General features: G+C 46.8%; 1 protein-coding gene across 1 annotated transcript; it reads right to left on the bottom strand.

The window, feature by feature from the left end:
- Positions 1 to 7,473: 7,473 nt before the first annotated feature.
- Positions 7,474 to 13,882, bottom strand: LOC120435097. Its single transcript, XM_039604021.1, has 4 exons — positions 9,983 to 13,882; positions 8,364 to 9,528; positions 7,667 to 8,018; positions 7,474 to 7,582 (listed from the first exon to the last, which is right to left on the bottom strand). The coding sequence occupies exons 1-4, from the start codon at positions 13,880 to 13,882 to the stop codon at positions 7,474 to 7,476; spliced, it is 5,526 nt and encodes a 1,841-aa protein (XP_039459955.1).
- Positions 13,883 to 14,863: the final 981 nt, after the last annotated feature.

Raw genomic sequence — 14,863 nt, 5'->3', positions numbered from 1 at the left:
ACATCCACAATCATTCCTGTGTGGGTTTCAATGATGAAAGAGCCTGAAAGAGAAACACTTGTGTATGCTCTCCTTGATACGCAAAGTGACACAATTTTCATTCTTGAGGAGGCAGCAGATTCTCTAAATGCAAAGGGGGAACAGGTCAAGCTAAAGTTATCTACTATGGCCTCTACAAACAAAGTTGTAGCTTGCCAAAGGATCTCTGGGTTGCAAGTTAGAGGATTCAGCTCAGAGAAGAAAATAACCCTTCCTACAACCTACACAAGAAAGTTCATTCCGGCGAACAGAGACCACATACCCACACCAGAGACAGCAATGGCATGGCCCCATCTTGAGCAGATTGCAGATAAGATTGCTCCTCGTCAAGGGTGTGATGTTGGTCTACTAATTGGCTCCAACTGTTCTCAGGCACTCCTTCCTAGAGAAGTGGTGTGCGGTGAAGAAAATCAACCATTTGCACAGAGAACAGACTTGGGATGGAGCATTATTGGACATGGCAACCCATACGTAGACTGTGGAGACGCTATTGGAGTGAGTCATCAAGTCATCATAAGGCAAGTGACACCGGATCTTCAGCTTCCATCGAGTCCCAAACAGGAAGTTCACTATGTATGCAGAACACAGATCAAGGAAGTCATCTCATCTGACATAATTAAGGTGCTTGAATGTGACTTTAATGAGAAAGTTGCTGAGGACAATCACTTCTCTCAAGATGACCTCCAGTTTTTGTCGAAATTGAAACAAGGAATCAAACACAAGGAAGATGGTCACATTGAGATGCCTCTTCCATTTAAAAGAGAAAGGCCGAGCATGCCAGACAATAGGGTGTGTGCTATCCATTGCCTTAAGCACCTAGAAAGGAAATTAAGGAGAAACAGCGGATATTACCAGGACTACAAAAACTTCATGGAAGAGACCATAGCACGTGGAGATGCTGAGAAGATCCCCAAAGCTGATCTCCACAATCACCCAGTGTGGTACATTCCACACCATGGTGTTTATCACCCGCAAAAGCCTGGGAAAATCCGCGTTGTTTTTGACTGTTCAGCCCGGTTTCAGGGGACATCTTTAAATGATCATCTGTTGACTGGTCCAGAGCTGACAAATTCCCTTGTTGGTGTCTTGTGTCGGTTTCGCAAGGAAACCGACACAAGACAATTGCAATCATGTGCGACATAGAACGTATGTTCCACCAATTTCACGTGAGGGCAGAAGACCAAGATTACCTCCGCTTTCTCTGGTGGGAGAATGGAGATTTGGAAGCACAGCCAGCAGTCTATCGCATGAGAGTCCATTTGTTTGGAGCTGCCTCATCTCCAGGCTGTGCTAATTATGGTCTCAAACATCTTGCTGCAATGGCAAAGGGGAATTTCAGCGAAGCATCCGTCCGCTTCATAGAAAGAAACTTTTATGTTGATGACGGTTTGACTAGTGTATCCACCGAAGCAAAGGGAATCCAGCTAGTGAATGAAGCAAGGGAGCTTTGCAACACTGGCAACTTAAGGTTGCATAAGTTCATTTCCAACAGTAAGCACGTGTTGTCATCAATCCCAAAGGAAGAGTGTGCTGGAGGAGCCAACAACTTGGATATGGCTCTTCATGAACCACACATGGAGAGAGCCCTTGGTGTGCAATGGTGTGTCACATCAGATGATTTCCAGTTTAGAGTGGTGGTGAAAGAAAAACCCATGAGCAGAAGAGGGGTATTGTCCACCGTGGCCTCAGTGTTTGATCCGCTTGGCTTTGTCGCACCTTTCATCCTTTTAGGAAAGAAAATCCTCCAGCAAATGTGTCATGAGAGTGTTAGTTGGGATGATCCTCTTCCAGATCATCTGCTGCCCCAGTGGGAATCCTGGTTGAGAGGACTGCAAGATCTAGCAACCATAAAGGTACAACGATGCTACCTACCAGGAAGCTTTGGCAAAGTTGTGAAATACGAGCTGCATCATTTTTCGGATGCCAGTGCCTCAGGTTATGGAGAGTGCTAATACCTGAGAGCAATAAGCGCATCGGGAGAAGTGCACTGTTCCCTCGTGATGGGGAAAGCAAGGGTAGCTCCTTCAAAGGTAACAACTATACCAAGGCTTGAGCTCTCTGCAGCAGTGGTGGCAGTGCGCACAAGTGACATGCTCCAGAAAGAGCTTGAAATGGAAGGCCTGCAGGAATACTTTTGGACTGATTCAAGGGTTGTCCTTGGCTACATCAACAATGATGCAAGGAGATTTCATGTTTTTGTAGCAAACCGTGTCCAACGTATCAAGCAGAGCACACATCCTGGCCAACGGAACTACGTTGCTTCAGAAGACAATCCCACTGATCACTCTTCTAGGGGACAGACAGCAGAACAGCTCACGGCATCTAACTGGTTTAGAGGTCCAAATTTTCTGTGGCAGCTAAACCTCCCAAGTAGTGTGTTCACGGTGGGAGAAATATCAGAAGATGACCCAGAGTTACGAAAGACTCATGTTCACAAAATTCACTCAAGGGAAGAGAGGTCACTGCTAGATCGTCTGGCAAGGTTTTCAGATTGGACAAGAGCAGTACAAGCTGTAGCCATACTAAAACGCAGAGCAAGGGCAGCTAAAGGCCACAAACCAAGGTTTAGTGAACCCACCACTTTGGAGGAGCGTAAGGAGGCAGAGGTTTTTCTCATGAAACTGGTTCAAGAAACACACCTTGCTGAAACCATGAAGAGTCTCAAGCTTAATGGGCAAATCAAGGCAATTGAGAAGGCAAATAAATTGCACAAATTAAACCCATTCCTTGATGAGCACGGTGTACTCAGGGTTGGTGGGCGCTTAACAATGTCCAGTCTTCACCCCATGTGAAACACCCAGCTATCCTTCCTAAAGAAAGCCATTTGTCAGCACTGCTCATCAAGCATCATCATGAAAAGGTGCAGCACCAAGGTCGAGGTATGACTGTTAACGAGCTGCGAGCCAATGGTGTTTGGATTCTTGGATGCAGTAAGGCAGTCTCCTCTCATATTTACAACTGCACAAAATGCAGGAAGTTTAGACGGAACACTGAAGGACAAAGGATGGCAAACCTCCCACAAGAACGCACGGAGTTGACGCCACCGTTCACATATTGTGGGATGGACTGCTTTGGGCCTATCTATGTCAAGGATGGCAGAAAGGAGCTTAAGCGTTATGGGCTTTTACTCACATGCATGTGCTCAAGAGCCATACATATTGAGATGCTTGATGACTTAACAACTGATGCATTCATCAATGCCTTGCGTTCGTTTATTGCATTGCGTGGAAGTGTCAGGCAAATTCGATGTGATCAAGGCAGCAACTTCATTGGTGCAAGGCACGAGTTCGCTGAAGCCATGAAAGAGATGGATGGAGAGAACCTCAAGAAAATTGGATGTGAGTTTGTTATGAACACACCCTCTGCAAGTCACCAAGGTGGGGTTTGGGAACGCCAAATGCTCCGCTCTTCTTCAGCTTCCCTTCTGTCTGTTCCACCTGCTCGCCTGACTACCACGGGACTCAGAGCCTTTAGTTGTTCTGCCCCGAGACTTTGGAATGCACTTCCACTGGCTCTACGGACCACACACTGTCTCACCTCTTTTAAATCACTACTCAAAACCCATCTGTTTCGAATTGCATACACCTGATCTGTCTTAGGCCATTTTTACCTTGCTCAGTTTTTATATTTGCTTTTATACTTTTATGACTGTTTATATCTAAATTTTATCTACCATGTTTGCTATATATACATTTTTTTTTTTTTTTTTTTTAAATGTTTTTTACGGTATTGTTTACCTGCTACTGTAAGGTGACCTTGAGGGTCTGAAAGGCGCCTATAAATAAAATGTATTATTATTATTATTATTAAATACGCACTGTGCGTAATGTTTTGGCATCTGTTCTCGACCAATCAGCTAAAAGGCTTGACAGCAGTTCGTTAAGAACCTTCCTCTACGAAGTTATGGCAATTGTGAATAGCAGGCCATTAACAACAGAGCATTTGCACAATCCATCTGGTCCAGAACCCTTGACACCTAACCACATCCTGACAATGAAGTCAAGTATTATTCCCCCACCTCCTGGAAAGTTTATCAAGGAAGATCTGTACCTGCAAAAGCGATGGCGCAGAGTACAGTTCTTAGCCAAGAGCTTCTGGGAACGGTGGAAAAGGGAATATCTGTTGAATCTTCAGAGCAGACAAAAATGGAACAGAGCAAGACGAAATGCGAAAGTCAATGATATTGTGCTTCTCAAGGATGATTCTGCTCCACGTAGTCAATGGAAGATGGGAAGGATCATAGATGTCTATCTGGGACAGGATGGAAAGGTGAGAAGTGTGAAGTTGTTGATCAGTGACTCAACTCTAGATGCTAGAGGAAAGCACACCACAAAACCAACCTACCTGGAGAGACCTATTCAAAAGACTGTAACTCTACTGGAGGCTAACTGAAGAGTCACTTTGCCAAACCACCAGTTCCATTAATGTTAAATGTGATTTCTTGTTATATCCATACATGTTAAGTGTTATGGGAAAATCACAGGTGATTTGGTGGGAGTGTAACTAACAGTGAAGTATTCCAATGTTTTTCCTTGCGTTTATATTTGTAAGTTTCCTTTAATCGTGGAACTTTGTTTTGTAATTGGCGGTAGCGGAAGTAACGTGCAGCACGGACTGAGTTTGTGGTGACACAAGAGCAGAGAAGCATGGCGCTCTGTGAGTTCTGCTGCATCATCCTACTGCTTTAAACTGGACTAAGTTTTAAAGAACACATAAGTTGAGTTAAATTAAACCCAATTGTGGACCGTGGAGAGGAGTAGCGGCTCGCGCGAAGAACGGACTTTCTCCCGTTTGGCTACAGCAGGCAATGAGGTGTGTTCAGGGTGCCTCTGTTAATTTGAGTTTCAATGAAAGTGCAGTGAAAGTGCCATAAGAAGGCATTTATGTGTCTATACCTTTGTTTGGATTTACTGTTATAACAGTGTTATTGTAAACATGTGGCTTATTGTAATTGTTTTGTTTGGGTAGTTCTCACAATGATGATGATGATGATGACGACGCCGAGTGATCTTGTCGCCGAACATTGAATAAATCATCTGTAAACAAGAACTTGTCCGCGTGGTGGCTGACGGGAGCTACACTTTGAAAGGCGCTATTTTTAAATAAAATGTAGTATTATTATTATTATTATTATAAGGTTGGAAACCTGCAGTCAGCAGAGACAAAAGAAGTCACTTGGATCAGTGATGAAACGTTTCTCCCACTGTAAACGTCCAGATGAACAGAATCAACCTTTTGGGATTAGCCAGCAATGCAGCATCATTGTTGTTCAGGTTAATAGGTTTCCAGGAATGAATTGATGACCATAAATAGCTGCAAAATACACAAAATATACTCCAACCCCCCACGACCCTGAAAAGGATAAGTGGAAGTGACTGGATGGATAGATATAACAAGGTTATAAGAAACATGGAACATGACAAGGTGCTGTAGTCGAGTGTATCTTGTGTGTTCTCCCTGTGCCAAAAAACCCACTACAGTATAAATATATGTCAGTCAGTATGAATTACTATATTTAATGCATGGAGAATAAGATAATAAGAATAATAATGCCACCTAAATACTACACCTGAGCTTCTTGTTACACTTGTAAAGGTAGAAATGTTGGATGATGGGGGGCTTCAGTTGGTGGAACTGAGCCCTGTTGACCCCTGGATGGTTGATCCTCGAGAGCCTCTGGAGCTCCAGGAAGGAGAAGTGAAAATATCTGTTTTGATATTACACTTTAAATAACAAATAATCTCAAATTTTCTTCATGCTGAATGAACTAAGAATGAAAAGTACATCAGTGGTCCCCCAAATTAAAATGTTCTTTGAGGTTCCTTTCAGGTGACATACTTCACCCACGCCTGCATGGAGCTAAAGCCTGGACAGACTTTGTGGTGCTACATCAGCCATATGCACTCAGACCACCCCTGGCAAGCTCTGTAAGTGTTGTTAAATACAGCGGTCCCTCGTTTATCGCGGGAGTAATGTTCTAAAAATAACCCGCTGCATAAACCATGATCAGCTGCAATCAGCATCAAAAAAGGAAAAGGTCAATGCTGCACACAGTCACAGTAAAGAGAAGGTATAATGTTCTTAAATTAAAGGCTGTAACACAACTTCTAAATCCTTTAATTAGAAATCATTACTAAAGTAATGTAGAGCACTGATAGGTTTGTACAGACCTGTTGCTGGAACGAGACAATTCTACTACAATGACAAAAACAAGACGCACCAGAGTTCTTGGGTAATCTCGTGCACGAGGGAGAAAACTGTGACGAGCGCCATTCCTGTCACTTGCACCCCAGTTACTCTCAGTTAGCTCCCCCGTAGCACTGTTCTTTATTGAGGTTACATGAACATGCATAGGTTCATTAACATATGACATCTTACAAAGGCATACATGTGAACAAAGAGTACCGTTTTTGTTCACATGTAGGTATGGGTGCGTGTGTGTGTTTGCACTATATGTGTTTTGTAAGCGTGTATGCAGTTTTAACCTTCTATAGCTCCAAGTCACTTACACAATAGATCGTCCGGACATCGCGCCGAACGAAGCTTATGACCTTTAATTAATTGACTGAGCTTCAACTCTTTAATAAGCACAAAATGCAATGGGTGTTGTTACGGGTTCAGAATTGGTGGAGAGTACAAAGGCAAGACAGTCCAGAAGATTTGGGTCGAAATGATCTTTTTATTGAAGTACACGCGCGGGAAGACAGTCACTGCATTCACCAGCAAGCGTCTTCCCCAAAATTATACTTCAGACTGTTTTTATAGCATCAGGGTATTATGACGCCCCTTCTAGCGTTTACAAGCACATAATTTGCATGTACAGAACATTCATGTATTTTAAGCATAAAGTGCAATATAGAGGTTCCTCTTTTTGGCATCTTCTTCCAAAAAGGCAATGAACTCTGGCCTCTGCAGTCTCCAGGGGCTGGTCCTCTTCACTCGTCATCTGTTGTCAAGAAAGCTGCAGTGCAACATGTTTGCTCAATACATTCAGGCCTATGCTTAAATCTAGTTCTAGGTTATATGTGATATATGTATGTTTTGTAAGCATGTGTGCAATCTTTCTTAAGCTCCCGGCTTTTAACCAATGTATCACCCAGACAGTCACGCTGAATGAAGCTTGAGACCTTTAATTACCTGGGAAAGCTTCAACACTTTATGAGCACATGACTGCAATGTGTGTATAAAGATATAATAATACTGAGAGTGATTATGCTGCACCTGTAATAAGGATTAATATGGTGTCAGTGTGTTAAATGATTACTATGGTGTCCGTGTATTAGCTGTCACCTGGCCAGCTTAAAGCTATACGAGATAATATTAATGCTGATTAGTTTGCTATAAAATATATGGTAGCAGTAAAGCAACTTCCTCATTTCCACAATCCTCCTTTTGACCTCTTGCTCACAAGAGGTCACCATACCGTGTGCTGTGTCACTCCTCGGCACACTCAATCGTTTCCATCTCCATCAGTGGCATCATGGACACCGGGGTCACTGCCCCGGGATCCACTGCCCTCGTAATTACCTTTTCCAACAATCCTCTGGCACAAGGAATGAGACAGCATCCACAGGTGACCAAAATCCCTAAAAAAGCGGATATAGAAAGCATGGCAGACATCACAAACCCTTTCCACTGCCCGAACACGGATGTCAGCCAACCCTCAATGGGATTCTCAATTCCCGAGTCTTCATGCATGGTCCTGGACAACGTTTTAAGGCCCTCCAGAGCTCGAGTTACTGAGCCATCTGGCGCGGTGTTGTTGGGGATGAAGGTGCAGCACTGATCGCCGAACATGGCACAGACCCCTCCTCGTTCCGCCAACAACATGTCCAGGGCCATCCGATTTTGGACCCCCATCAGTGAGGTCGGGCCCAATTGCTCCACCACACCTTCCATCCCGTCTCGGGTAAGGTTAGAGAGTCTCAGCAGGTTATAATGAACATAGTTAATTCTATCCACATTCTTGTTTGGAGTCACTGGGAAAAGAGCAGATATTATTGGTAAGTTTTCAAACCCGGCTGCTATTTGGTCCACTAATTTATACTCATTCGGAACTCCCCTGGGCACTCCTATGGAGTCAATCCAGGTGGGTGAATCCATTCTAGGATCGTATGCATGTGTTCCCTGGATGCTTCTTTTACTCAATATGTGTCTCTTACGTCTGGCTGCCAATGTGCGTGTGTTTCTTTCGGGCATGACTTTCACTCTGTTGCCGATTAACGTCAGAGGAGCTCCTAACCTTACCATTGCACACGTCCCGACACTTCCCATTAGAACACGAACCAAAAGAGTTTTCTCCCCACAATAATAATATAACCCACTTCTGGCCCAGTTTCCAATCAAGGTGCTGGGGTCAGTCCTATTGTTAGTGGTCCTCCCTGTAAGTGTCACGGCACACCAGCTAGGATCGATCTCTCCCAGCTTGTATCTCACCCTATCTGTAGAAAACTTAAAGCACGTGTAATTATCCTTTTTGGGTCTGAAGGGTCCTACCTGTGTCTGCTTGTCAATTGGTGGAAACAGACTGGCCAAGATTGAACAGTTGCCAGTACTCACCGCCTCCCTTGTCAGTCGCAGCATGCACTCATAGCCCCACTTGTCCTCTGGGTACAGTGGTGCGGGTTCTGTAAACAGCCGCGGCCTAGCTGAAGCACAAGCAACACAGTTAGATACCTGTTGTTCTTTAGCATTTTGGGCCACCCAGTCCAGCCATAGATTACTGTCGCTGAAACCAGTGGCGCGTTTAATCAAATCCTGAGGCTTCAACCTGGTGTAATCCACCATCAGGACTCGTCTCTTTTGCTCCTCACGTGCAACAGTTAACGATTTGTTTCCCCAATTCCCTGTACTATTGGTGGCGGGAGTTTCTAAGACCGGTTTGGGCTTTGAGTTGACTAGATTCACTCGAATTACCCCTGTGGGGTCTGTCCCTGACACATCTACCCCTATCACCAGGTAGAACACCCCTCCCGGACTACCTGACCTGGGCAGAGAGTTCCAAGGTCCCAGAGAAAGAGTGATAGGGTTCTGGGAAGCAGAGAAATCCCTCTGAATTGCTATTCCTTTCAGTCCTTCAGGGACATGTGGCTGCCACCTTACTCCTGTCCAAGCTACCACATTGCCCCACCCGGGAATGCACCACTGCCCTGCCGTGTATGACGCCAGTACAGGGCGGATTCCCCGGGTGGAGTGAGGGTTCCCTCCCCGGGTACAAATATCAGGATGACTGCAAACCCACACATCATATCCCCTCCAGCTGCTGTTTGCTCCTTTACAATTAATCACTTCACACAAATCAAACGTGTATGAGCTTGTGGACCCTTTAACGTAGTCCAGTTCTATGCCATTAAATGCGCTGAGACAATCATCCCTTTTACCCGACAGCTCACGTTTGGGTCTTTTCAGCGGCCACATTTCGGTATTCGGTTTTTCAGTCAGTGTTGGGCTGGGCTGACCTCCGTGCTCAGGTGGGCTGCGCCAGGCTGTCTGCCAAAAATACAGAAAAAGACAAATACCCAAAACTAATACTATCTTATATAAAAGCCAAGTGATTGTGAGAAGCATTTTTACCAATTTCCTCTCCTCACGCTTCTTGCTACGTGCCTGTAAGTCAAATGTGTGCATGGTGTCATGTGAAATGTGTACTGCTGACATACAATTTCCTTTTTTTTTTTTTTTTAATTTGTTACCACTCCTTTGCGTTGGCGTGGGGATCTCCTCCTTTGCTGCTCTTCTTGCTTCGGCCTCCCAGGTAGACTACTGTTCGGCCCGTTGCACGGGTGAGAGGATTTATTTTGCCTCTGGCTGTCGTCCAGCACCCGTGTTCGGTGGAGCTGGGTCGTTGTCTACCAAGCTCTCGTCCGCTGCAGCACACTGCGTCCAGTGGAACCAGGTGTCGCCTTTCCTTTCAGTCGGACCGCTGTGTTGTCCTAGCGGTTACCTCGTGCGGACCTGTCCAGCGAGGCTCTTTCCACTTCCGCTTGATGACTTTCAGCCACACTGCTTTTGCGTCTGGGACCTCCCCTCCTGCTGTGGGTCTTCCAGAGGTAACCTGTTTTGTGAAACTGGACACAAGAGCTTTCAACTCATTAAAATATTCAGCATGAGACCTGTTACTTTTTCTGGGCTGCTCCACTGGGACCATCGTCCAGGGCGCCGGAAACGGCCGTCCTGTCAGCAGCTCGTAAGGCGTGAAACCTGTGGATTGGTTAACAGAGCATCTTATGGTCATCAAAGCAATGGGCAGGGCTGCCAGCCAATTCAGCCCTGTCTGTGCACATATTTTAGCTAGTTTGTTCTTTAAATTTAGGTTCATTCTTTCTACTTTCCCCTGGGACTGCGGATGATACACTGTCCCAAACTTATGCTGGACTCCCAACATTTTCTCCACCTCTGCCAAATCTTGATTCCTGAAATGGGTTCCATTATCTGATCTAATTCTCTTAGGAAACCCATGCCTTGGTATGTAGTGGTTGATCAAACATTTAATCACACTTTTTGCATCCTCTCTTTTAGTCGCCCATGCCTCTGGCCAGCCGGTCAGAGCATCCACACATACCAACAAATACCTGACTCCCCCTGGTCCTGGGTCTACCATGTCGGTGAAGTCGATCACAATTTCTTCTCCGGGCCTCTCTGGCATGAGGAACTTACCTGTTTCTGGCTTCATCGCTGGCTTTGGATTGTGTGCCCCACAAATTAGACAGGTTCTAGCTTTTTCCTTTATCATGTTTTTCAGCTCAGGATGCCACCAGTGACACAGGTTTCTCTCCATCTGTGTTACCCCCACATGGCCAAGTCCATGCGCTTCGCTTACTTTCTTTTCAGCCAGCTTAGCTGTCAGAACCGGTCGCCCGTGAGGTCCTCGCCACAGACCTCCTTCTTTCCGGGCTCCTCGGTTCTGCCACACCTCCTTTTCCTCTTGGGTGGCTTCTTCTTGGGCCTGTCTGGTTTCTTCTAGGACATCAAAGTTTGGTTCCTCGTCTGCAGTGACCTCCACCATTTGCCTTCGTCCTCTGTAGCCTGCGGCTTCTTTTGCGGCTTCATCTGCTTTCTGGTTTCCTTTGGCCACCATTGTGTTTTCTTGAGAGTGTCCTTTGCATTTTATGATACTTACCTCGCCTGGGTCCTTCAGAGCTTCTTCCAGTTCTTCCATTTCCTTCTTATGGCATATTGGGGCATTAGTTGCTGTTCTGAAACCTGCTCTCTTCCATTGAGCAAGTTCCACATGAGCTGCTCCAAACGCATAAGCTGAATCAGTGTAAATGTTCACCTTCATGTCCTTGGCCAGTCTGAGGGCTCGAGTCAGAGCTATTACTTCAGCTCTCTGTGCTGACTGTTGGCCCTCGATTCTTCCTGCTTCTTTTACTTCATAGTGTTGTCCTCTTCTGCAAACCACAGCGTAGCCTGCTTTCAATCCTTCTTCATCACGGTGACAGCAGCCATCTGTAAACCAGTCTTCAGCTCCGGGGATGGGCTCCGCTTTCAGGTCTTCTCTAACTTTCTCTTCAGCTTCAGCTCTTTTGGCGCAGTCGTGTGGTTCCCCTGACCCCATTAAGTCCGCCATGTTTATTCCCTCATGTGTAAATGTCAGATTTGGAGCGTCTAGGACTTTGCTCAACCTCTGTTGTGTCAATGGTGTCATGGTGAAGGCTTGTGAGTTCACGTAGGCTACTACACTGTGTGTGGTGAGCACTTTGAGTGGATGTTCTCTCACTACATGTGCTGTTTTCTGGATGATTTTTGCTACCCCAGCTGCATGTTGTGTGCATGTGGGATGCCTGGCCTCTGTTGAGTTTAATCTTATGCTAACATACATAAGCACATCTCTACCTCCTCCTTTTTTCTGAAACAACACCCCATTCACCACCCCCCTTGTTTCAGAAACATCAAGGTAAAATGGTTCGTCATAGTTGGGCGTGGCCAGGTCTGTGGCCCTTGACAGATCTTGTTTCAGTGCAATGAACGCTGTTTCTGTGTCTGGCGACCAGGGCAATTCAGCCTTAAGGTTTCGAACGCCCGCCTTTTTTATCAGGTCCCTTAAAGGGGCCGTTTTGCCTGCATAGTTAGGAATGAACTGTCTGCTGTAACCTGTCAAGCCTAGAAAGGAAAGGAGCTCTTTCACAGTTCGTGGTTTTGGGTGTGTCAGAATCTGGTCTCTGTGTGTGTTCATCAAACCCACTGACCTGTGTGCAATGACTCGGCCCAGAAATGTTACTTCCGGTCGGACCAACTGCAGTTTTTCTTTACTTACTTTGAACCCACATTCTGCCAGTCGGTTCAGAACCACGAGCGAAGCTGCTGTACAGGCCGATGCTGACGGGGCTGCAATGAGAAGGTCATCAACATACTGAATTAATGTACAACCTTCAGGCAGGTGGCATGGTGACAATGCATCCTTCAGCACCTGATTGAAGATACCCGGGGACAAGGCGAAGCCTTGTGGCAGGCGTGTGTATCTATACTGTTGGCCTCTGTATGTAAATGAAAAAATGTCCCTAAGTGACTCATGTAGAGGGAGACAAAAGAAAGCATTAGCAAGATCAATACATGTAAACCACTTTTGGTCCCATGAAATGGCGGTTAACGCCGTGTATGGGTTTGGCACGGGCACAGTGTCAGTGCGCAGTATGGCATTAATGGCCCTGAGATCATGTGCCATCCTGTATTTCCCTGTCCCCTGCTTCTCCACCGGCAAGATAGGTGTGTTCCAAAGTGACTGTGAAGGCTCAAGCACACCTACTTCCACCAGCCCTTCAATGGTTTCTGCAATTCCCTCTTCAGCTTCCGGTTTGTGTCTGTACTGTGGTCTATTAATTGGCGCCTCCGACTTCAGCTGAAACAGAACGGGTGAACAATTAGCCAGGCCAACATCCGTGGGTCCTGTGGACCACAAACTTTCAGGGAGCTGTGAAAGCGCCGCAACTGCGTCAGGGTGGTCTGTTTTTTCCCTGCCGTGTGTTCTTGAAATTTCTTTGTGTTCTACAACCACCGCGTCGTTAGACAGACAGGTGATGCGATAGGTTTTGCACTTGGGTGCATACCAAACGTTTGGAATTTGAGTACTTTGCCACCAGCCGTTTTCCAGGGCCCGCTTGACCATCGGTCCCATTTCTCTAGCCTGATGACCGACGTGAACCGCCAATGTGACATGGGGAGCTGAATCGGAACCCATCTCGTACCACGGCAGTTGTTCTTCCGTTAATTTCACAGCCGCTGCTACTCCTTCCGGCCCAACATAAATGTTGTGGCAACGCACGTTCCAAATTTGACCTTCGAGGTCAGATTCAAATTGTTCGCGATACGTATCATCGTCGTCCCTATCATAAAACAGAGTCACGTGGTATGGGTCACGCGGTGGGTTATAGACGGCCAGGCTCATTATCCAGGGTCTCCACAGCTCATATTGTCTGAGAATGCCATCTTCCACCAGCCTTCCCCAGTAAATGTCGGCTGTAGCTTGTTCAGAGTCTTGGATCAGATATTGAGTCTTTGAATGTGTCCCCAGGCACGGGAACTGTCTGCCTCCCGGAAGAGTGACTGTGAGTCCATCTGTAGAACACATTATGGTAGCTCCCAGTTTCACGAGCAGATCCCTGCCCATGAGGTTTACAGGTACTTGTGGTGACACTACATATCTGTGCTTCAAAGTCTGTTTTCCCAGCTTGGTCAGTGCTGGATCAGTTAGTGGCAGAGTCATGGGAACCCCAGAGAAACCAACCACGCTCACAGTGTGGTCTGAGAGTGTCGCACTGTTTGGTGTAGATCTAAGCGTTGAGTAGGTCGCTCCAGTGTCCACCAGGAAGGACAGTGGTGTTCCTTCCACAGTCATAGACAGCATGGGATCTGCCAGTCCCACACCGTCCGGTCTCTCAGGGCCCCGTCAATATTGCTCTCCCTCCCAGCCCCAGTCCGCCACTGGATACTGGGCGACTGGCGCTGCACCTGGGTTAGGAGCTTGATGTCCACCTCTGTATGCACCTCTTCCTCTAGGAGCTCCACGTGCCTGGGTGTGGTAGCCTCGCCCACGGTAGTTCAGGGGCGGTTCTGGGCAGTCTCTCGCCCAATGTCCCTCTGCTCCGCATCTCAGACAGGCATTCCATGACGTGTAGCTGGGATTCCCCGGACCGCGAGCCCTTTGTCCTCTCCCAGGGTAACCACCACGCCCTCTGTATGGTCTAGCCGCCCCCCAATTTCCCACGGGTTGTCTCTGCCTTGGTGCATTGACGGGCCAACGGTCATCAGGATACAGGTTGGGGTCCAGATCTGGCCAGTCAGGCATAGGATCAGGCTGCGGCTTTGCCACCATCATTGCCTTCCTTGCTTCTTTAGTTTCTTTTTTCTTGCCCTCGTACTTTTCGCGAGCCTCGTTCAGTTGCAGCTTCAGCAATTGAGCCTGTGCATCTTCCAGTTCTTTTTTCTGTTTGTTCACCTCGTCCTGCTCCACCGCCAGCCGGTGTGTTAAATGCCGCTCCCACTGGGTGGAGTCCGCGACAGCGAAGTCTGGATTCTTCTCTAAATCAGTTCTCACCTGCTTTGGCAGCCCTGCGAGCACCGCAGCTCTAAACCAAGCTCGTGATTCTCCTTCTTGGCCAGGATGTATCCCTGTCTCTGACATCCACTGTTCTTTGGCTCTTTCTAGAAACTCCCTAGGTGTGTGTTGTGGATCCCAGGTTATTTTGGGAATGGCACCAGTGTTTGGGGTCGGGTACTTTTCACGCACTGCGTCCGCTAGGGCATTTCGCACTTCGCGATATGGCATGTTGTTGGCGTAGCTGGTTGTTCCTGCAATTTCCTCCACGTCCGCCAGGGCTCCCCCTAG

Source organism: Oreochromis aureus, linkage group 3, assembly GCF_013358895.1.
Source record: "Oreochromis aureus strain Israel breed Guangdong linkage group 3, ZZ_aureus, whole genome shotgun sequence".
NCBI classification, from domain to species: Eukaryota; Metazoa; Chordata; class Actinopteri; order Cichliformes; family Cichlidae; genus Oreochromis; species Oreochromis aureus.
The sequence above is the reverse complement of the archived record's forward strand: the minus strand, read 5'-3'. Positions and strand labels throughout refer to the sequence as shown.

Coding starts and splice junctions, on each gene's coding strand:
- LOC120435097 (XM_039604021.1), bottom strand. CDS start 13,882: ATGCTGTCTATGACTGTGGAAGGAACACCACTGTCCTTCCTGGTGGAC. Junction 8,019..8,363: donor GATTGGAAACTGGGCCAGAA/GTGGGTTATATT, acceptor CTCTTTTCCCAG/TGACTCCAAACAAGAATGTG. Junction 7,583..7,666: donor GTGTTCGGGCAGTGGAAAGG/GTTTGTGATGTC, acceptor TCCTTGTGCCAG/AGGATTGTTGGAAAAGGTAA.